Genomic DNA, 21,302 nt, shown 5'->3' on the forward strand with positions numbered 1-21,302 from the left:
GTTAATTGAAGACAAAATTTTAAGGACTTTTTTGTTGAGGCTGGCCTTAAACTACAATCTTCTGAGTGCAGTCTTTGTAGTAACTAGATTGTAGTCATGAGCCTTTGACATCTAGTGATTCCTTCCGTTTTTTTGAAGTAAAATGGGGCAATAAGAATAATCAACACCAAGGGTACCAAGTGCCAAGTTTTGTTGTTGTTGTTGTTTGTCAGTTGTGAGACTTGAACTCTGGGCCTGGGTACTGTCCCTGAGCTCTTCAGCTAAAGATATCTCCTACCTTTGAGCCACAGAGCCACTTCCACTTTTCTGGTGGTTAATTGGAGATAAGTGTCTCAAGGACTTTAGTGCTAGGGCTGATTTTGAATGGTGATACTCAGCCTCCTGAGTAGCTAGGATTACAGGCATGAGCCACACTGTCCAGGCCCCGAGTGCCCAGGTTTTAATAGCAGTGGAGGAACTTTTGTTCCTCAAGGAAGAGAGGAGTATGTCGTGGATTCCTTTTGTCCCCAACCAGAGAATACATTGTAGGTGACCCTGGGTGATTATACCTGTTTCCGATTTTGATGCCAACATTAAAGTGTCTAAATAAGACTAGGGTCATTTTTTGGTTGTTGATAGAAACAAGTCTTTTTTTTAATCTTCCTGTAATGCAGAAGTACCATGTAACATTTGGATTCTCTCAAACTGGCCTATATGTTTTTTATTGCTCTCTCACTACGCATCACAAATCTCTTCTTCAATCTCATTCTTCACAAGTGAAATCAAGCAAACTAAAATTAAAAGAGACATCTCTGCTCTGTGAGAGGTGAAATGAGGAATTAAAAGATAATTTATTATTTCCCATTATCCAAGTATTTCATATTCATATTATCCATATGCCATCCCCAAGTAAGCAAACAATAAAACAAAAATTTTAAATATTATTCTTGGTGATCAGTGGTACATAGCATTACAGGATATAGGTTACTTAAGCATTCTCTATTATTGATATATTTCTTATTTTTATGTACAAAGTTATATCAGACAACAGCCTTATATATAAGTATCTGTAGTTATTATTTCTACAGTATAAACAACTTCTAGAGGTGAAATTTCTGGATCAGAAGGTTCATTTCTAATTTATTCTGTCTTGCCCTTTGCAAAACTACCGTAATAGTCTCTGACTTAGATTATTTCATGGTTTTCTGAATACTAAGATTCTTTTTGTTCAGAAAGCACATTAGTGTATGAAAGAAGTACTTAATATCTGGAAGACTGATTAACCTGAGGAGTTCATAAACAGCAGGCCTTGCAATGAGCAGCATTTATCAGCCTGACTTCCCAGCATGCATTGTGTGGATCTTCTCTGGGTTTGTCATATTTGAGACATTAGATTGTAAAAGCAGTTTATAAAACAAGCTCACCCATGAATTTTAATTAAGGATGAATGTTAGCCAAAACAGGAGTTTGTCTTATAAGTTTTTCCTCCCAATATTCAGTATTCTGAATCAAGTCAATTGAAAAAAAATATGAAAACAAATGCTATGTAAGTATATATATATATCAGTCTAAGGAGTACTTAGACCAGTAAATTTTAAGTGTTAATTTTCAATATTGCGAACTTTTTCTCATTTTAAAAAGCAGAAACATATAAAAGTGATTATATTTTTTATTTTTTATTTATTTGTTTTTTTTTTTTTTTTTGCCAGTCCTGGGCTTGAGCTCAGGGCCTGAGCACTGTCCTTGGACTTTCTCAAGGCTAGAGCTCTACCACTTGAGCCTGAGCACCACTTCGCTTTTTTCAATGTATGTGGTACCGAGGAATCGAACCCGGGTCTTCATGCATGCTAGGCAAGCACTTTAATCACTAGGCCAAACTCCCGGCCCATGATTATATTTTTTAATTTAAGTGATTATATTTTTAATAGCTAAATTACATAAGCCACAGCTCTGCTCTGACTTAAAAATAGCACTTGCTTGTTTAGCAGCTTACTAAATAAATAATGTACAGTGTTATAAAAGTATTGTATAATTTTAATAGCTTTATTAAAGTAATTAAATCTCTTTAAAATGAGATACTGACTGTATAAAGTGGCAATTTTGTGGTTTTAAGAACTCATTGTTAGAATTTCTGCAAGAAGTGTTTGTATTTACACATGACTATAGTAGCTAATATGTGTAAATACATAATTATGTTGACTATCTTTTTAAAAAGCATTCAACATTGTCAATGTATTTATTTACTTCAATTCTTTCTATTTATTTATTTATTGCCAGTCCTGAGGCTTAACCTCAAGGCCTGGGCACTGCCATTGAGCTTTCTCAAGGCTAGTGCTCTACGGCTTGAGTCACAGCACCACGTCAGCTTTTGTGTATGTGGAATCAAGGAATCAACCCAAGGCCAATGCATGTTCGGCAAGCACTCTACCACTAGGCCTGGACACTATCCTCAGACACTTTTTACTCAAGGCTAGCTCTCTGCCACTTGAACCATAGTGCCATTTCTGTGTATGTGGTACCGAGGAATCAAACCAAGTGCTAGATGAGCACTCTATGCTCGTGGCCTATTTTCTTTTTTGAAAAGCTATTACAGTTAGAGGAAAAACATTTGCTGAAAGTAGCAACTTTAATTGAAATTGTCTAAGTAACATGGTAGTCTGATTTATTAAATGTTAATTTAATGATTAAATATTAATTGTTCTAATTGATAGAATAAATGTATACTATATGTGAATGAATGTTTTAAAATATTGTGTACATATATATATATATTCCATATGTATAAGGAAAATATCTGATATATCTGAATAGGCTATGTTTTTCCTTTATAAATGAAAATCTTGCCTCATGTATAGGAATGTTAGTCCAACATAGTAACACATGCCTGTAAACCCAGCTTACTCAGCAGGTTGAGGTAAGAATATCAACTAGGTTAATACAGGTTGAGGCCAACCTGGGCAACTTAATTACAGAAATGAAATGAAGTGAATTGAAATTAATTGAAACAAAATAAAATGAGACTCAAATGAGTGCTTGCCTAGCACTGAGTTCAATCCTAGTACTACGCAGAAGTAAATTCGTGAGTTAGAGAGAATATACATATGCAGTAACAAAAAGGAAGCCCAGCAAATAAGGTGAAAGATCATAGATCATTTGTTATAATGTGATCTCTAATATTGCAAATGGTCTTCCCTACACTATGGATATGTAAAATTCATATCTTAATATTCTAACTGGAAAGACCTTATAGAAACTGCATTTGTAAATCTAATCTCCTACTCGAGTGGCTTGTCCCATTTTTATTTGCCACGTTGTTTTGTATCTGTGACCCGGTTAGTGATAGTATGCTCAATAAGGTTATAGATCAAGATGCTTTCAGAGCTATGAGGGTAATGTTTAGAATTCTTTGATTATATTCTCAGACAAGTATGCTGTATAGTTTTAGAGAATCATATATACGGATATACATACATGCATATGCCATAGTTTTAGAAAATCTGGTGTGTGTGTTTGTGTGTATACATAGTAACTCAACATATAAATGGTGATTACTTACATTTCGAAGGATTTTTCTTCTGAATTCTTTAAAATAGGCACTTATAAAAGTGGATTATAACCACAGGAGTTTAGATTGTGGCTAACCAAGCATCCCAGTTTCTCTTATGTATCATTAATGAAATATGTCTATTTGGGCATAGTAGACATTTCATTCATCCATTCACTTACCCATTAAATCTTTAATACTGTTACTCAATGAATCTTTCATGAGCATTTAGTATACTGAATATATAAAGGTTATAGTCATGGTCTTTAAGGTATTTAACAGATTACAAGATTAAGGCCAATGTAAACCAGATACACAGTATTGAGGATAGAGGCGAGGCAACCAGTTGGGAGTCCACTGTAATGAAATCAGGACGTGGTGGCACACGCCTGTCATCCAGGAAGGTAGAAGCAGCCAAATCACAAGTTTGAAAGCCAGCCTGGGTATAAAGCAAGTCTTTGTCTTAAGAAACTCCTGAGGATCCCGACGCCTGCACGGAGAACGCTGCTGAGGCCAGCCACGGACACCCGGCCTGGGCCAACAGTTTCTCTTCCTGAGCAAGAATGGAAAACACTGGAGGAAGGTGAAGAGCGCCAAGCTTCTTCCATCTGCCTCTAAGCATGGCCTCCAAGAATGGAAGGAGCATGCACCAGGGATGTCACGCTGCTGAAGCACGAGGGGAGAAGGACAGGACCCTGAAGACACAGATGACTTCTGAAAATCCATTCCCCAGTCATGCACTGTGCTAACTTTCCATTGTGAAAACACTTATTTATAGTCATCATAATAGTGAATAAAAATTGCCTATATACAATATGCCAGGTAACAAATCTAGATACAGTAATCACGTGATATTAGCCATAAGGGGAAAAGGGGAGAAAAGAAATAACTTCACATAGTACATTAAGAACAACAATCACAAAGATAAACCTCGTGTTTCCATATCCTACAATTCGTTTAGTTTAGTCTCATCCTGTGTGACTACATGAACATAGCTTTTGAGCTATTGTGATCCTCTGTTAGAAGAATCCTAGATGTGTACTAATTATTACTCTTGCCAGGCTCCAGTGGCTCATACCTGTAATCCTAGCTACTCAGAAAGCTGAGATCTAAGGATTGTGGTTCAAAAGCCAGCCCAGAGAGAAAAGTTCATGGGACTCATATCTCCAATTAATCACACACAAAAATGCTTTAGCTTAAGTGGTAGAATATGGGCCTTAACCAAAAGCAGCTTAGGGATAGTGCTGCCTAAGCTCAGGTCCAGGACCAGCCCCCCTACCCCCCAAAAAAGATGAAAAAAAAGAAAAAGAAAACATCAACTTATTGTGATAGGAATTAAAAATTTTGAGCCAGAATATTCAAGGGGAATATTGTTTCATACTTTAAGTAGGCAATGAGCTCAATGTACCAATGGGTAAGCAGAGCCAGACAATGTAAGACTAGAGATCATATGAGAATTTTGGATTTTATCTTAAGAAAAAAAAATTCAAGGGTTTTAGGCAAAGAAGCAGTTATCATTCCACTCTTGGTTTATACAGCTAACTTTATGCTATGCGAAGACCATGCTCATTAGGAGCAGTGGAACCTAGATGAGCAGATAGACAAGAAAATTCTGAAACCAGAATATTCCAGATGAGAAAATATGATGGCAGAACGGGAATAGAAATAAACTGAAGGAGCTCTTTTTTTTTTTTTAACATTCTACTGACATGATTCAGCAATGAATTATGTGTTCGAATTGCAAAAAATACAGTTGCCAGATATTATTTTATTCCTTTAAAGAAGTTTCCAAGTAATTGAGATGTAGGTTCCTTCAAGATAGTAGAGAATTATGGAAAATTATTTATTTTATTGAGGCAGAGTAGGACTTACTGTGTAGTAACCTTTGGATCTCTTCTTGGTTTCCTTTCTACTTAGAATTCCTTCCCTGTTCTTCATTAAGTTGTGACTAAGCTTAATGTGTCAAAGATATAAAACTACCATTGCATTAGTTAGCATATGATTGTTGGAAGATCAGTTTTGATATTTTTGAAATGCCAGAGGAGTGAAGGAAAAGACAGCATGTGCTGTTCAAAATTGTGAGATTTGTTCAAGAGTACTGGTAATGGCTTAGAAACGTAAATATTTTCTATCTTAATTATGACAGCTGCCTCATTAACCTTTGACAATATATTATTACTCTGTTGCTTATGAAATGAAGGCAATACTTATAATGAATTTTTTCAGCTGTTTTGGGTTGCCAGGACTAAAATCATGGTAGTTCCTCTTTTAATAGTTAGCCACTTAGTCATTATTAAAATGTTTACTTTATAATTCAGGGAAAAATTTTATCCTTGTATTTAAAATTTTGTAAGACTAGACTACTGACTTAGTATCCACCAAAAGTTAAATTATTTGAATATATTTGCTGTTTAATCACAAAATTCTTCATTCCAAGCTTGTTCAATTAGTACATTTCAGACCTCTTACCAGTTTATTTTTTTTAAAGTAGAACATCATTTTCATTCCCAAATATCTTTCCTGTACTATTGAGAAACAAATGCTTTACTGGAGAAGCAATCTGTTGTTTGTCCAGATATATTTCATTTGTTCTTTGTCCAGATGTATTGAATAGATTATATAGCCTATTCAGTAGACACTGACATTCTTTAAGATGCATGATGTAGCTATAGAATACTTAAACAAATATTCTCTTCTTTGTTTTCAGGTTTGTGCTAATTGAAATTCTATTTGGTACATTTTCCCATGTCTTAGAGATCATTCTTTAAGCAGGAATTATTCCTCCCACTGCAGGATTATCTGAGTAGAATTTTTAATACTTAGGATGAGTTGTAAAATATCTAAATACTTGATGGTACTGAACAAAGAAGGTTGTAGAAGAGGATGAATATGCCAAGACTTTGGTGGTATGAATGGTGGTTGACTCTATGTGCAAATAAATATTAGACTTTACAGAGTCTAATTTTCTTTACTGATCAATACAGCAGTAACCGTTTAAAAATTAATTTATGGTATTGGTTGAAATTGTATGGTGGTACTTTGTGTTGCCTTTATGTATCTTAAAGCATCTGTGTTCTTTTAAGGGAAGGGGATTGTATGTGGTGTATGGTATTTACCACAACGTAAAAAGGGATGGAATGTGACTCTGGAACATTTGGGAAAACCTATCAGAAAATGCCAAGGAGAAATCATTCTCCTAAAAGATTACTTCATTTTTAGTATTTTATTTTCATTTTTAGTATTTTTTATGCACACATTATACTTTATAGTGATCAAAACTAAAATCAGTTGCTAGTCTGCATTAGATCTACCTTTTCATCAGCTCTTCTCCTCTCCACCCTATTGATCCTTATTTCCTTTCTTACTCAGTTTAAGATAATGTGTTCCAAAGAGAGGTTCCATTGTACCTCTCTTGTTTTGTTATTTTTGTTGGTAAAACTCTCAACCTTCATTAAATTCAGGTCTATTTGTAGCTTCTCCCTAAATGAACTAATACTAAGTAGATAGAACATTTTTTTAAAAAACCTTCTAAATCTTTCAATACTATCAACCTGATTTAATTCAGTAAGCTACCTACTGTCCTTATAAAATGAAAGTTTTTCATAATAATGAAATGGGTTCATGTTTTATGTGATTTTAATCATCTGTTGATAAGTAGAAATGTAATTATTGTTTGCCCCCTGACATAAATGACAATGGACTCTACATTGCAATACAGGAATTCTTATGAGTAAATGTGAAATATTCAGTGTCTCAAATTTTCAGACATTCATGTTGTTTCCAAGTAAACCAGCATCTTTATTGTATAACATGTATTTCATAAATAAACATAATTTAAGGGTTTCATATAGCTAATGTTTTTTTTATGTTCGTCCTAAGACTAATGTATATATAAATGTGTATTTAACAGGAAATTGCCCGGCATTTGCGCCCTGACACCCTCAGAGCAATCTTTGGCAAAACTAAGATCCAGAATGCTGTTCACTGTACAGATCTGCCAGAGGATAGCCTGTTAGAGGTAAGCTAGAGAAGGGTAAGCCTCATATTTATACGAGAAGCTCATAAACAATCCCAACAGTTCTGGCATATGAGAAACCATTGTAATAGTGTAGGACTACACTGTTATATGGCCTAATAACATCATACTGCAACTTTATAATACTCAAAGGCAGGAACAAGAGCAATGCTTGAACTCAAGAGTTCCAGGCTACCCTGGACAGCATCATTAGGCTCTATCTCTTGGGGAAAATTAAAAAAAAAACAACTAATTTTAGGAATGCTGCTTATATAACTAGATACTCATTAAAGGATTAATATATATTTGATTGGCATATATTATGGTTTAAAATAATTTAATAAGCAATAAACTATGGCATCAATTAAATTATGTGACATATGCTTTAAAATCAGGTGGCGATACCATTTGTTATAAATTACTAGTCTGAAATAATCCAGTGAAATTTAAGAGCCCAGTGGGAAGAGTGAATGGTATTAAAACTGAATAGTTCCATTTCTTAGTGCTTAGAATTTTTTTTGCCAGTTCTGGGGCTTGATCTCAGGGCTTGAGCACTGTCCTTGGCTTTTCTCAAGGTTAAAGCTCTACCACTTGAGCCACACAGCACCATTCCTGGCTTTTTCTCTGTATGTGGAACCAAGGAATTGAACCAGGGTCTTAGTGCGTTCTAGGCAAATTCTCTACCACTAGGCCAAACTCTCAGACCCTTGTAGTGCTTTTTATATGCCAGGTTCTACTGTGAAAAATGCTTTGTATAAATCATTTGTTTTACTTACCATAAAACAATGATAGCCTGATATCATTATGTCTATCTTTTCTGGAGAATGGAATTGAGATGCGGTAAGGTTAAGTAGCAACCCCAAATCAAATACTTAATAGGAGACAGAACCATATTTTGACCTTTCATCTATTTAATTAATTTGAAGAAAAATGAAAGAATTATTTTAAAAAAGTAAAAATCTAGTTAGAAGTTTATAAAAATCATTTCTAGGGCTGGAAATTCGGCCTACTGGTAGAGTTCTTGCTTAGGATGCACAAAGACCCAGGTTCAAATCCTCAGTTCCACATACACAGAAGAAGCTGGAAATGATGCTATGGCTTAAGTGGTAGAATTCTATTCTTGGAAAGCCCAAGGACAAGTGTTCAGGCCCTGAGTTCAAGACCCCATACTGGTAAAAAACAAAAAAGAAGATTTAGAAAAGTCATTTCTAGGCTAAATGCAAAGAAAGAAATGTCAAATAAAAAGTTGCTATTTTAACTTACAGTTTTAAAGTCTTTATGTATCTCCAAAGAATTTAAATGAAATTTAAAGATATATGATACATTTAAGTAATTACAGTGGCAATGGCTAAAACCAGTTGCTATTCTTAATCTATATTTTTATGATTGTTATGTGCTTTCTGTATAAAAATCTGTTAGTCTTTTTATTATTATTTATGTCTTTGACATCATATGTAGAAAAGCCTTCCCCTATATTCTTTAATTGAAATTTTCCCAAACACGTGGAGCTCATTTGTTCTTTTGCATGGGATATAAATTTAGCGAGCTCTCACTACATTGTATATTCCATTTACTGATTACTTATATATACCTACACCTGTTTCTGGACTTTTATTATTCCTTTAATTTGTGCCAACAAAATACTATTTTTAGTATAAATTTTAAAAGCTTTTTTTCTTACAATACACATTTTGTTCAGTTGAACATTTGTACTTCATATATATACAGATTTTATGTTTTTAAATTTTTATTGTCAGGATAATGTATAGAGAGGGGTTATAGTTACATTTGTTAGGTACCCTTTCTCACATTTTTGTTCCCCTTTTCCTCTCCTTCCCCCTCCCATAGCTGTTCATACTTTACAAAAGGGTTTTTTTCCTTGTTATTCTCTTAAGTGTATTTCTCCAAATGAACTTCATGTGTATTCTGTCAAATGCTTTGCTCTACCTCTAGAAAATGTAAATAGGACCTTAGCTAACATGATAATATATTTGTATATTAATGTGGAGATAATTCTGAGTCTCTCCAAATCCATATAATACATATACCTTACCTTATATGCAAGCAATAGTGACTTTTTATTTTCTACTTCAGTGGCATGAACATAGGGCCTTGTACTCTCACTTGGCTTTTTTTTTCCAGTGAAGGCTGACACTCTAGAACTTGACCTATACCTCCATCTTTTGTGCTGGTTAATTGGAGATAGTATCACTCAAAACATTTTCTGTTTCATCTGGCTTGGAAGTACGATCCTTAGATCTCAGCCTCCTAAGTTGCTAGGCTTTGTAGTATGAGATACTGCAGCTGAGCTATTCACTTTTTGTATGGGTTTGAACATGATCTACAGAAGTTATTCCTATTGGTTTTTACTTCTGTATGTAGTGAATGATTTCATTAGTTCCATTAAGATTTTTTACTATGTCAAATAACCAAATAAGCATATATACAATATATCAAATAACAAGGTGAAATATTGTAACAATATGAGGTAACCAAGGGACAGCAAAAGAGATGAGATATAACATAGTACATTAAGGACAACAATCAGTCATTATACAGTTTTTGTTTCTGTATCCTGGAGGTCCTTTCATTTAGCATCATACTATATGACCTTTATGTATCTAGGTTTTGTTCTATTGTAATTCTCTGCTAGGAGAGCCCAAGGTTTCTACTGATCATGACAAATGAGGGAGACTCTTGGGCCTATGTTCCTTTGAGTCTGGCTTACTTCACTTAATATGATTTTTTCTAAGTCTTTCAATTTCTTTACAAATGGGGTGATGCCGTTCTTTCTGACAGCAGCATAGAATTCCATTGTGTATAAATACCACATCTTGTTGATCCACTCATCAACTGAGGGGCATCTGGGTTGGTTCCATATCTTTGCTATGGTAAATAGTGCTACAATGAACATCGTTGTTGCTAGTGGCTTTAGTATGTCCTTGTTTCTGGATGATTGGGTAAATGCCAAGTAGTGAAATTTCTGGATCACAGGGGAGTTCTATGTTTAGTCTTTTGAGGAACTGCCATACTGCTTTCCATAGTGGTTGAATGAGTTTGCACTCCCACCAACAGTGTAGCAGTGATCCCTCCTGGCCACATCCCCTCCAGCATCTGTTGTTAGATTTCTTGATCATGGCCATTCTAACTGGGGTGAGGTAGAATCTTAGAGTTGTTTTGATTTGCATTTCTTTTATGACCAGAGATGTTGAGCATTTCTTCATGTGTCTATAGGCCATTCTTATATTCTTCTTCAGAGAAGACTCTCTTTAAGTCTTTGGCCTATCTTTTCATGGGATGGTTGTTTCTTTGAAGATTAGTTTTGGAGTGATTCAATTTTTTGAGCTGTTGATATATTTTAGACATGAGGCCTTTGTCTGTTGTATGGTTAGTAAAGATCTTCTCCTACTCTGTAGGTTTTGTAGTTAATTTGCTAGCTATGTCATTTGCCATACAGGAAGCTCTGCAGTTCATTACAGTCCCACTTATCCAGACTTTCTCTCATTTGTTGTGTTTCTTGGTCCTTATTAAGAAAGTTTTGACCTATGCCAAGGAGACCTAGTGTATCTCCTATTACTTCTTGTAAAGTTTTCAGTGTATCTGCTTTTACCTCCAGGTCTTTGATCTATTTGGAGGTAATCCTGGTGCAGGGTAACAAAGAAGGATCCAATTTTATTTTTCTGCAGGTACTTAACAGTTCTTCCAGCACCACTTGTTGAAGAGGCTATCTTTCTTCCATTCTATTTTTTGGCTCCCTTATCAAAGATTAGGTGGCCATAGGTTTGTGGGTTAATATCTATATGGGTCCTTAGTTCTATTTCATTCGTCTTCAGGCCTGTTCTTGTGTCAGTACCAAGCTGTTTTGGTCACTATAGCTCTGTAATAGAGTCTAAAGTTTGGTATTGAAATTCCTCCTGGGCTGTTCTTTCTACTAAGAATTGTTTTTGCTATACGGCACCTTTTTTTATTCCATATGAAATTTTGGATTGCCTCTTCTATTTCTTTAAAGAATGACATTGGGGTATTGATGGGTATTGAGTTGAATTTGTAGATTCGCTTTTTCTTTCTATGCCTCATTTTTTTTTTTTTAGGAATAAAACGAAGTAGAGAATGATGATAGAGCCAAGGATATTCTCTTAGTTAGGGATTCTATTTACAAATTTTTATTCACCAGATACTAGTTTGTTTGTTTGTTTGTTTGCCAGTTCTTGGTCTTGAACTCAGGGTCTGGGCACTGTCCTGGGATACTTTTTGCTAGTACTCCGTCACTTGAGCTATAGCACTACTTCTGGCTTTTTCTGCATATATAGTACCAAGGGCTTCATGCATGCTAGGTGAGCACTCTTCCACTAGGCTATGCTCTTTGCCCAATGAGTATTTTAAAAACCTCAAACCTCTTAAAGGCCAAAAGAGTCCTTCTGTTCCTAGGTTTTCAAACTGAAATTGAGGCTGACATATAGATAAGTTCTCTAATGAGAGGAGGACTTGGTCATTAAGATCTGCTGTCCATTAAGGAAAATCTTGTAAATATTACATGTATTATCCAAATCAGGATCCTTTTGAAAGGCAATCTGGCAATCTGCTGAGATAAGAGGTATAAATCAGAATAGTCACAGGCTGCCTGAATATCTATCCTATTTATTTGGCAAAAGGAGAGAAGAGAACATTTTATTCCCTTTCATCTTGCCCTTTTTTGATGCTTACTGAACTGTTTGTGTAATATATGCAGAGCTCTAAAACTATGGCTTCAATGCAGAGTTTTTATGTTCTATCATCACCTCATTTTTATAGCAGTGACACAACATGTTTTACTTGTTGGTATTATGACATAATTTCAGTCAAACAAGACAAGCTCTCTGCCCTTTTAGAGCATGCAGTAAATTTGAAAGGTCAAGAGCTTAGCATAAATATAGAAATTTATTTCCCTCGCTACCAGTAATCATGACAATCACTTTTGTGAGTACAGAAACAAATTTCAGCCTTGAATATATAGTATAAGACATCCTGGAATGTAATTTTACTGCTGGAACACAAGGAGATCAGGCCTGTTGCTAGGAAGGTTATGATGAAGGAAATATCCTCAAGTTGCATGTTGATGGTAACAGGATGTCCATCTAATATGTCCAAGGATTCTGCTTCTTAGAATACAACCAAAAGTTGGACGCGATGGCTCACACCATATTCCTAACTACTCAGGAGACTGAGATCTCAGGATCACACTTCAAAGCCAGACCGAGCACTAAAGTCTGTGAGACTCTTATCTCTAATTAACCACTGGAAAACTGGAAGTGGTGCTGTGGCTCTAAGGGTAGGGTGGTAGCTTTGAGCTGAAGAGCTCAGGCCCAGAGTTCAAGTCCCAAGATCGACAAAGAAAATACAACCAAAAGAGGTTAGCACTAGGATTATAACATACAAAACTATCTACATAGGTTTTCATGGAAATATTTGTAATAATTAGAGATACAAATAATGTGCATGTCTAAAAATAGATCTCAGTTCTTTTTTTTGAGAAACCTTTCATGACAGTTCACATCAGTTGTCCCCATGTGTGTTCTCATGACATTTTATTTCTTTCTGCTTTCATTGTGTAGAGGAGCCAGAGCTTGTTCAGCTCACTGTGCCTCAAATGAAGATAAATAAGAGTACCTGCCCTATCAGATACCATGGTGCCCTATCCTGTAGCAATTGATCCACCAGTGATTGTAATCATGAATTATTATAGCACGATAGCTCTATGATCATGTGTTTCCACATGAGACTCTTTTTTGCCAGGCTTATAAAAGCACTAAATTCAATAACTAATTTTTGAAGGCAAAGAGGGAGGAATGTAATTATAATTATTGTCCTGTCTTAGTAAAAAGCATATAACCTTTCTTGTTTAATGATAATAATGAATACTGTAATAGTGGGTCCTGACCCTTGGTAGCATGTGGCAATCACACTTTCTCCCTGCAGTTTTAAAAATACAGATACCAGAACTTATTCCTAGAGCTTCTAATTTTTAAAAGATTCTAATTTTCAATCATTTAGAAAAGTTGAAAGTATAGTATAGTATAAAATGCTTTTTTTATGACCAGCCAAAAGTAAATACAAGGTCTGATACTTCTGAATTCTTATGTAAATAAGCATCCTCACACATAATCACCACATTATAAGCATCCCAAGTAAGAAATTAACATTGATACATGGCTGCCATCTAATTCTCAGACTCTCAAGTGCCACCTGTTCTCCCAATAAAATTTTTTAGTAGCAAATAGGTCCAAGTCAGAATGATACATTTCACTTACTTTTCCTTAGTCTCTTTCAATCTGGAGCAATTTGCCAAATTTCCCCTGACTTTCATGACCCTGGAATCTTTGAAAAATAACAAGCAGAGACTTTAAATTTATTCATCAATTCCTTTGCTTATCAGAAACTTTTCTAGCTAGCATTTACCTACAGTTCTAATAAGATATTCTGCCGTGTGGCCTCTGTTAGACATCATGAAGTCATTTGTGGGCTCCTCATTGTCCAACAAATGTGAATGATGCTTCTTTAAAATTTTATGACTCATCCTTGTTTTTTTTTTATTGTAATTAGTAAAAGGGTTACATGATATTTGCCAGATAGAAGGTGCATTAATTCACATACATTGATACCCTTTCACATGTCTTGGTACCCATTTCCCTCCCCCCCCACTATGACTCATCCTTGTATATGTCTCATCTCTGCTCCACTTCCATATTAATTCTCATTTGACATCTGACCTGTGTCACTGTTGGAGAATCAGTTTTATTTTATCTGTTTCCCAGGATGTCATTAAATATTAAATGTGCTTCTCTTTTTTTTTTATTTTACCTTTAGGTCTGTTCTCAAGATTGTTTTATTTTACCTTTATGTCTGTTCCCAAGACATAAACTCCATGCAGAGAAATTACAATTCTTACAGTTGGTACATAGATTATGGTAGAAAATTCAATCAAGTATGTTTGACTTTTGAATTCTATAAAAGGGATAGATCAGTTCTCCTTCACTCAAGTGTTTATATTATTTAAAAATGTTTTGAAATTTGATAGGGAAGGGGGGAAAACCAAGACGGGTGGGGGGGTGGGGGGAGGGTAATGGGTACCAAGACATGTGAAAGGGTATCAATGTATGTGAATTAATGCACCTTCTATCTGGCAAATATCATGTAACCCTTTTATTAATTACAATAAAAAATACTAAAAAAAATTAAAAACAGAAGGGTGTTGGTAGCCACTGATAATCCCAGCCATCTCTGGAGGCTAATTTCTGGGTATAGATGTTTGGAGCCAGTGAAGTGGAGGGGGAAATTTGTAAGACTGTTATCCCAGTTAACCAGTAATACACAGGAAGTTGAGGCATAGCTCAAGTGATGACCTACCACTTATAAGTGGTAGAGATGCATCAGCCATAGTGAAAAAGCTGATGCTGGCACAATAAAAACAACAAGTGAAAACCACTGCATTTGGACACTGCAATGAAGAAGTTTCATGTGGCATCTGGATTGTACTGGCCTCTAGGAGACAATATTTATAATGATTGTTTTATAGAGTAATGAACTATGCATGTTTCTTTTGTTTTTTCTAAACATTCTGTAAATAGGTTTTGTTATTTTGTGATTATAAAATGTTAAGATAGGCCGGGAGTTTGGCCTAGTGGTAGAGTGCCTGCCTAGCATGCATGAAGACCTGGGTTCGATTCCTCAGCACCACATACATAGAAAAAAAGCCGAAAGTGGTGCTGAGGCTCAAGTGGTAGAGCTCTAGCCTTGAGGAAGTCCAAGGACAGTGCTCAGGCCCTGAGCTCAAGCCCAGGACTGGTGCAAAAAATAAATAAATAAATAAATAAATAAAATGTTAAGAATAAAAACATTTGCGTATATACAGATACATATAATAAATTTGTATACATATGTATACATGCATACATACACTATATGTATAAGTAAATATGAATTTGGATGTATATTTATACATTGTTAGAGTATGCTCTTGGAAAAAAATGAAACAAGAATTAGTTAGAAATAGACATACTAGTGGGATGATTAAGATGACTGGACAAGCCCAGATTTATTGGCCCTGGTTAGCACAGGCCTTTCCACCAACTGACACTCATAATTCTATCTTAGAGGAAGAATATTTGTGGTTTTCTTACTAGTATATTGCCAAAGAGGGAACAACTTGTACAAAGACAAGAGCAAACAGCATTCTCTTGAAGACCTAAAAATAGATTAGCAGGGATAGTACTTTGACCAGGAAGTGGGAAATGACAAGAGATAAACCAGAAAAGGGATCAGGAGCTTATAAATTATATTAATTCATCAAAATTTCATCCAGAGGCATTAGACACTATGGAAAAAATCAAGATACTTCCTACAGGTACTATAATCTTTCTCTCTGATAAATAATTCTGAACACCAATTCTGAACACCAGTGTAATCTGATCTTACATCAGGCTGTGTAGCATTTTTGTTGATTCTACTTAGTGTAGCTAATCATTACTAATGCAGAAATATTTATGTATTTGATATAGTATGCCTTAAAATTCATTTATTATTGTAAACACCAAACCATCTGGCACCAAGAATTTTGAATAAGGGATAATGGAGATTTGAAAAGCCTTAGAAACAGAGCTGATCATAGAACATGCTTCTGGCTAGTATTAAAAATGTAGTTGATTTGAGAGATTCTAGGCATCATGATCTTCCCTTCACCTACCACATTATGATTGGTGATAGGGCTTTTATAAGGGAGTGTGATGAGAAAAGAGTTTAGGATATTATTAGTAAGAATGGTTGGAACTATGAAGAAAGAAAGATGTGGTAGCAAGAAGTGCTTTTAAAAAAATGGGGAAAGTAGATAGTCGACGGCTGAAGGCCTTTCTGAAGTACAGAAGAAGCTGTAGACGAGTCTCGGTGATAAATGTCAGGGTAATAGTTTTTCATGGTGCTGGTAAGCATTAGAACCTATCTGTGGAAGAGCTAGCCAGTGTGGAATGGATCCAGGTCAGGCACTGAGAGAGGCATTAATGGTAAATGGCATTGAAGTCACCTAAGATCATGACCAGAAAGCAGGGCAAGAAAGAAAGTATAATGTAGTTATTTCTTTTTTCTTTTTCTTTCCTCCCCTATGGTTTTTCCCCTTGACACTGGTATCTGATTGTACATATGTATATTTGAATTAGGAAAGGAAGAGGAATAACAAAATGGTGAGACAAAGGACAAAGGGTGAACCAATGTAAAAATGATAATCACTAGATGATATATTAAATGAACTTTACAACTCAGAAGTTGGGGGAAGGGAAAGTAGGAGATAAACATAGGAAGGTATAACAATGTTCTAGAAGAAATGTACTCACTACCTTACATATAAAACTGAAACCCCTCTGTATATCACCTTGACATTAAAATTAAATTCAAAATAGTGGAAGTGGTGTTCCAAGTGTGAAGTCTTCAGCAAAAGAAGGTGAGACAGATGTATGGCAGCAAAAACACAATGATCTAATTCCAAATACTTTAAGCTTCAGAGTGAGAGATTGTTTCATACATAGAAGAAGAAAGCCTAGGGTAAAAGCTAAAACTACCTCTACTTCTGCTCAAAAATGCTTCACTTGAAAGCACCAAGGAACTGATGTTTTAGGGGGTGCCAAACTTCACTTAAAGATAAGAGGTCTAGTGAAGATATTCAAGGTCAAGAGAAATTAAAGCTGAATTTCCAGAATAAACAAGGAATTGCAGAACCCTGTGAAAATTAACAAAATGGGAGAAAATAGATGGCCGGAATGGCTTTCATCTTGGTGTGTGAGAGGTGCTACAAATGAGTAATTAATTTTCTGGTCAAAGTAATACACTTTAAAAGATAGGACTTTTATTGTACTTCTTCATAATTTAACACTGAATTTGACACCTACTCAGGGTAGGTGTCTGGAGCTGGTACAAAGCCCCTTAGACTGGCTCCCAACTGTCATTAGTGGGTATGTTTTGCCTAATCACAAAATGGTTTGCAGAACCACAGCTCTCACTTCTGTGTCTCAGGCAGTAAGAAAGGGAAGTTTAAGGGCAAAAGTGAGAATACCAGCTGAGTCAGTTCTTCTATGCCTTTTGAGTTTTTGCACAGCCAGAAACCCCTTTCTTTAACTGGCAGTTAGTCCCATGTCCTCCCACCTCTTTTTCAGAAGGAAGTAGGAAATGTGGTTGTGGTACTTCAGAATATTTCCCTCTCAAGCAAAAATTAAGATTCTAATAAAGAGAGAGAAGTAGTATGAATATCATGTAGGTCAAAAAGCAGCGTCTGGGGCCCAGAGTGGGCCTACCTGAAGAGCATGCACACAGTGTGAGAGCATGCACAGTGTGGCTTACTTGCCTAGCATGCACAAAGCCCTAGGTTGGATTCCTCAGTACCGCATACACAGAAAAAGACAGAAGTGATGCTGTGGTTCAAGTAGTCCAGTGCTAGGGTTGAGAAAGAAGCTCAAGGATAGTGCCCAAGCCCTGAATTCAAGCCTTAGGACTGACAGAAACAAAAACAAACAGACAGCATCTTCTTAAAGTTATTGACAAGAAGTATTTGGTTAGTGCTCAAGTTTCCAGTAGAATCATCCCACTGTTGATTCTCCCAGAGAGACTGTAACACCTAAGAATTTTGTGGAGATTAAATGCTTAGGTCCCATCCTAGACCTGCTGATTTAGAAATTGTGGAGACTGAGCCCAGGAATCTGTTTTAATGTGACTTCCAGCTGATTCTGGTGTCCATAAAGTTTGAGAACTTCTATCTCATGCAATGGAATGTTACCAGTCAGTAGCATGCACGAGATCACCTTTGGAGATTTTGTAGTGTGTGAACTGTCATACCTATATCTATATTTAGTATTCCAGGTAATTTTTGTTTTTAGTCCAGATCCAAGTTGGCCTTGAACTGAGATCTTCCTGATATAGCTAATGGTCAAATAATAATTAGAAATCACTTTCCTATTGATGAGTGGAGGCATCCATGACTTTTTAGTCCTAGACGACTATCATTCTGCTTTTGTGAAAAACCTGGACCCTGAGAACAGTCCAACAAAGGAACTTGTTTGGCTTTCAGAACTTGCTGAACATAGACAACAACAGCAGCCTCTGAAATTTTAAGGGATCTATAGTTTCTCTGGATGAATTCAGCTGTAGCCAGAGAATATTGCATTTCCAAGGCAGATCCAGTATGAGCTAAAGGACTCTTGGCTCCTCTGGAGCTCTGACTTGGTTTATTATCTAGATTTCTTCATGGAAATTTCTGTGTTCAGGGCTCTCATTTGCCTTCCCATATAGTGGACAAAGGGTAGAGAATATGCTGTGTACATGAAACATATTTCCACAGTAAATGTGTTCTGTAACTAACAAGGACAGAAGTCTTCAAATCTGCAGTCACCAGATCCATGTGGCTACATTTGTCTTTCTGACTGTGCAAGTGCCTTGAGGGCCTGAGCTTATCATAGACTTTTATGTTTCCTAGTCCTTGCCAAACATATTGCTGGTTTTTATTCAATGTTTATTGAGTAACTGCATGGGAGAATGCATCATAAATGGAAACAATTCTCTCCATTCTCTCTCTTCTGTTCTTGAAATACTGCGTTTACCGGATGAGGATGAACCTCACTATTAATTGGTATATCTCCAATTCTCTACTTACCTGATGCCAGAAAAAACAAACAAACAAACATCACCACATTGACAGTATTCAAGTGCATCCTGAAACATATTGCATGTGGAAAGCTTGTGGTTGGCCTACAATTTTTTTCTCCCTCAACCCTCATATTTCAAAAGCTTTTCATTAGCCTCAAAAATATTAGAAGCATTGATCTATCAAATTATAATTCATTATGATCCTCTTGAGATTTAAGTGGTATCGGTAACTTTTTCAGGTAAAGGAATCTAAGAAAGAATTTCATGTACCCTCTTATGTCTTGTCAAACAGAGGTCATCATCCTTGCTGGATGATTTCTGTTTTGTTCATTTATTTATTTTTTACCATGGGGAGTGCTGTCACACACTGAGAAATAAAATGCCAGAATAACTTGTCCTAAGTCGTCATAGTACTTTTTCTTTCCTTATGGGCATTTCTATACATATTAATGCTATAATGATCTATCCCACATATGTAAGTACTTAGAATATCATTCACTGAAATCATTAGGACAAAATTTGGAAAATCCATACAAATATATAGGAAATCATAAAAGAGATCTTAAAAGAGCATTTAAGAACCTCCAAGCATTTTGTCTGACCACATTCTCAGCTTTTGTACCTGTTCCTTAGGCAGTGTTTCTCAAATCTTAGTAGTAATGGAATCTGCTGAAAAAACGGTTTTTTTGCCAGTCCTGGCTTGAGCTTAGGGCATGATCACTATCCTTGGGCTCTCTAAGCTAAAGCTGGCTTTTTTCTATGTATGTGGTACTGAGGAATTGAATCTGGGTCTTCATGATGTATGCTAGGCAAGCACTCTACCACTAGGCCAAACTCCCGGCCCCTGAAAAACATGTTTAAAAGAGATTTCTAGGCTTTGCTTTAGAATTTCTGGTATAGAAGATCTGAGTTAGTGTGTAAAAAATTTGCATTTCATATTGCCAAATCTAATCCTAGTGTCAGGAAAAAAAGAATTATTCAATGAATAAATAAACAAAACAGTTCTTTATCTGACATACAAAAATTTGCATTTTTAACAAGTTCTCATTTAATGCTGTTGTTATTGTACATTGCACTATGCCTCAACATCTACTTCCTAAGCCAAGAGTCATTGCATACTTTCCAACTTTAAAGTCAAATTTTTCTTGTTAATGGTTCTCACATTTGGATTTTCTCAGACCTGGAATGTTTCAAAAAACAAAACAAGCAATAAATGACATTGAGGATAGCCATAATAATTTTGCTAAATGAAGACATTAGAAAAATCGTTTTCTATCATCACCATTATTTTGTTTTCAAATGATATTTAACCATCACTAGCCGCATTTAATCATATAACAATGGGCTGTCTCTTCAGCCAGAAATTCAGCTTCACCCCAAACTTCCTTTATTGCTCCGACATGCCTCGAGCACAAAGTCAAAAGCAGTCTGCTGCAGGTGCATGTAAACAGTCATGTTTTCTGTGGAGAGTTGGAAAATAGTAACAGAACCACTGCACCATTTTCTACTTTTCATTTCACCATGCATAGGCAGTTCAAAGCAATGTCTGGGAGAAAATGCTAGCTCTTCCCCAGGGTGGGCTATTCCTGCCTAATCTTTGTTCCTGACTTTTCTCATTTTTCCAGGACATAGTGAAGTTCTGTCCTAGACCAGCACTAGCTATGAAATGGTGATTTGAAACCAATTAATTTACACTTGATTATGGAATGTCTTGATTTTTTTTCAGTTGGACTCTGGCTTGTATTCAAATTTAAAATACAAGCATATGTTAGGTTCCATGGGTCAAAGAGAAACATAAATGATTTTAAATCAATTTAATCTTTTTTTTTTTTTGGCCAGTCCTGAGGCTTGAACTCAGGGTCTGAACACTGTCGTTGGGCTTTCTGAAGGCTAGTGCTCTACCACTTGAGCCACAGTACCAGTTCAGCTTTTTCTGTATTTGTGGTACCAAACAGTCCCAGGGCTTCATGCATGCTAGGCAAGCACTCTACCACTAGGCCACAATCCATGTCCAATTTCTTTAATATTAATAGTGATCTTTATGTATGTCAAAAAAGAAAAAAACTACACCACAAAATTTCTTTTATTCTTGGGGTAATGTGTAGA

At 35.8% G+C, this 21,302-nt stretch overlaps 1 protein-coding gene across 2 annotated transcripts in view; it reads left to right on the top strand.

The window, feature by feature from the left end:
* Positions 1–21,302, top strand: part of Nme7 (NME/NM23 family member 7) — a 131,945-nt gene that overhangs the window by 87,830 nt on the left and 22,813 nt on the right. For both annotated transcript variants that reach the window (XM_090340502.1, XM_090340503.1), the window contains exon 11: positions 7,434–7,541. In XM_090340502.1, the coding sequence (XP_090196628.1) occupies positions 7,434–7,541 (108 nt within the window). The remainder of the gene's footprint in view (positions 1–7,433; positions 7,542–21,302) is intronic.

This window comes from Megascapheus bottae, chromosome 10 (assembly GCF_031878675.1).
Source record: "Megascapheus bottae isolate mThoBot1 chromosome 10, mThoBot2.hap1, whole genome shotgun sequence".
Taxonomy (NCBI): Eukaryota; Metazoa; Chordata; class Mammalia; order Rodentia; family Geomyidae; genus Megascapheus; species Megascapheus bottae.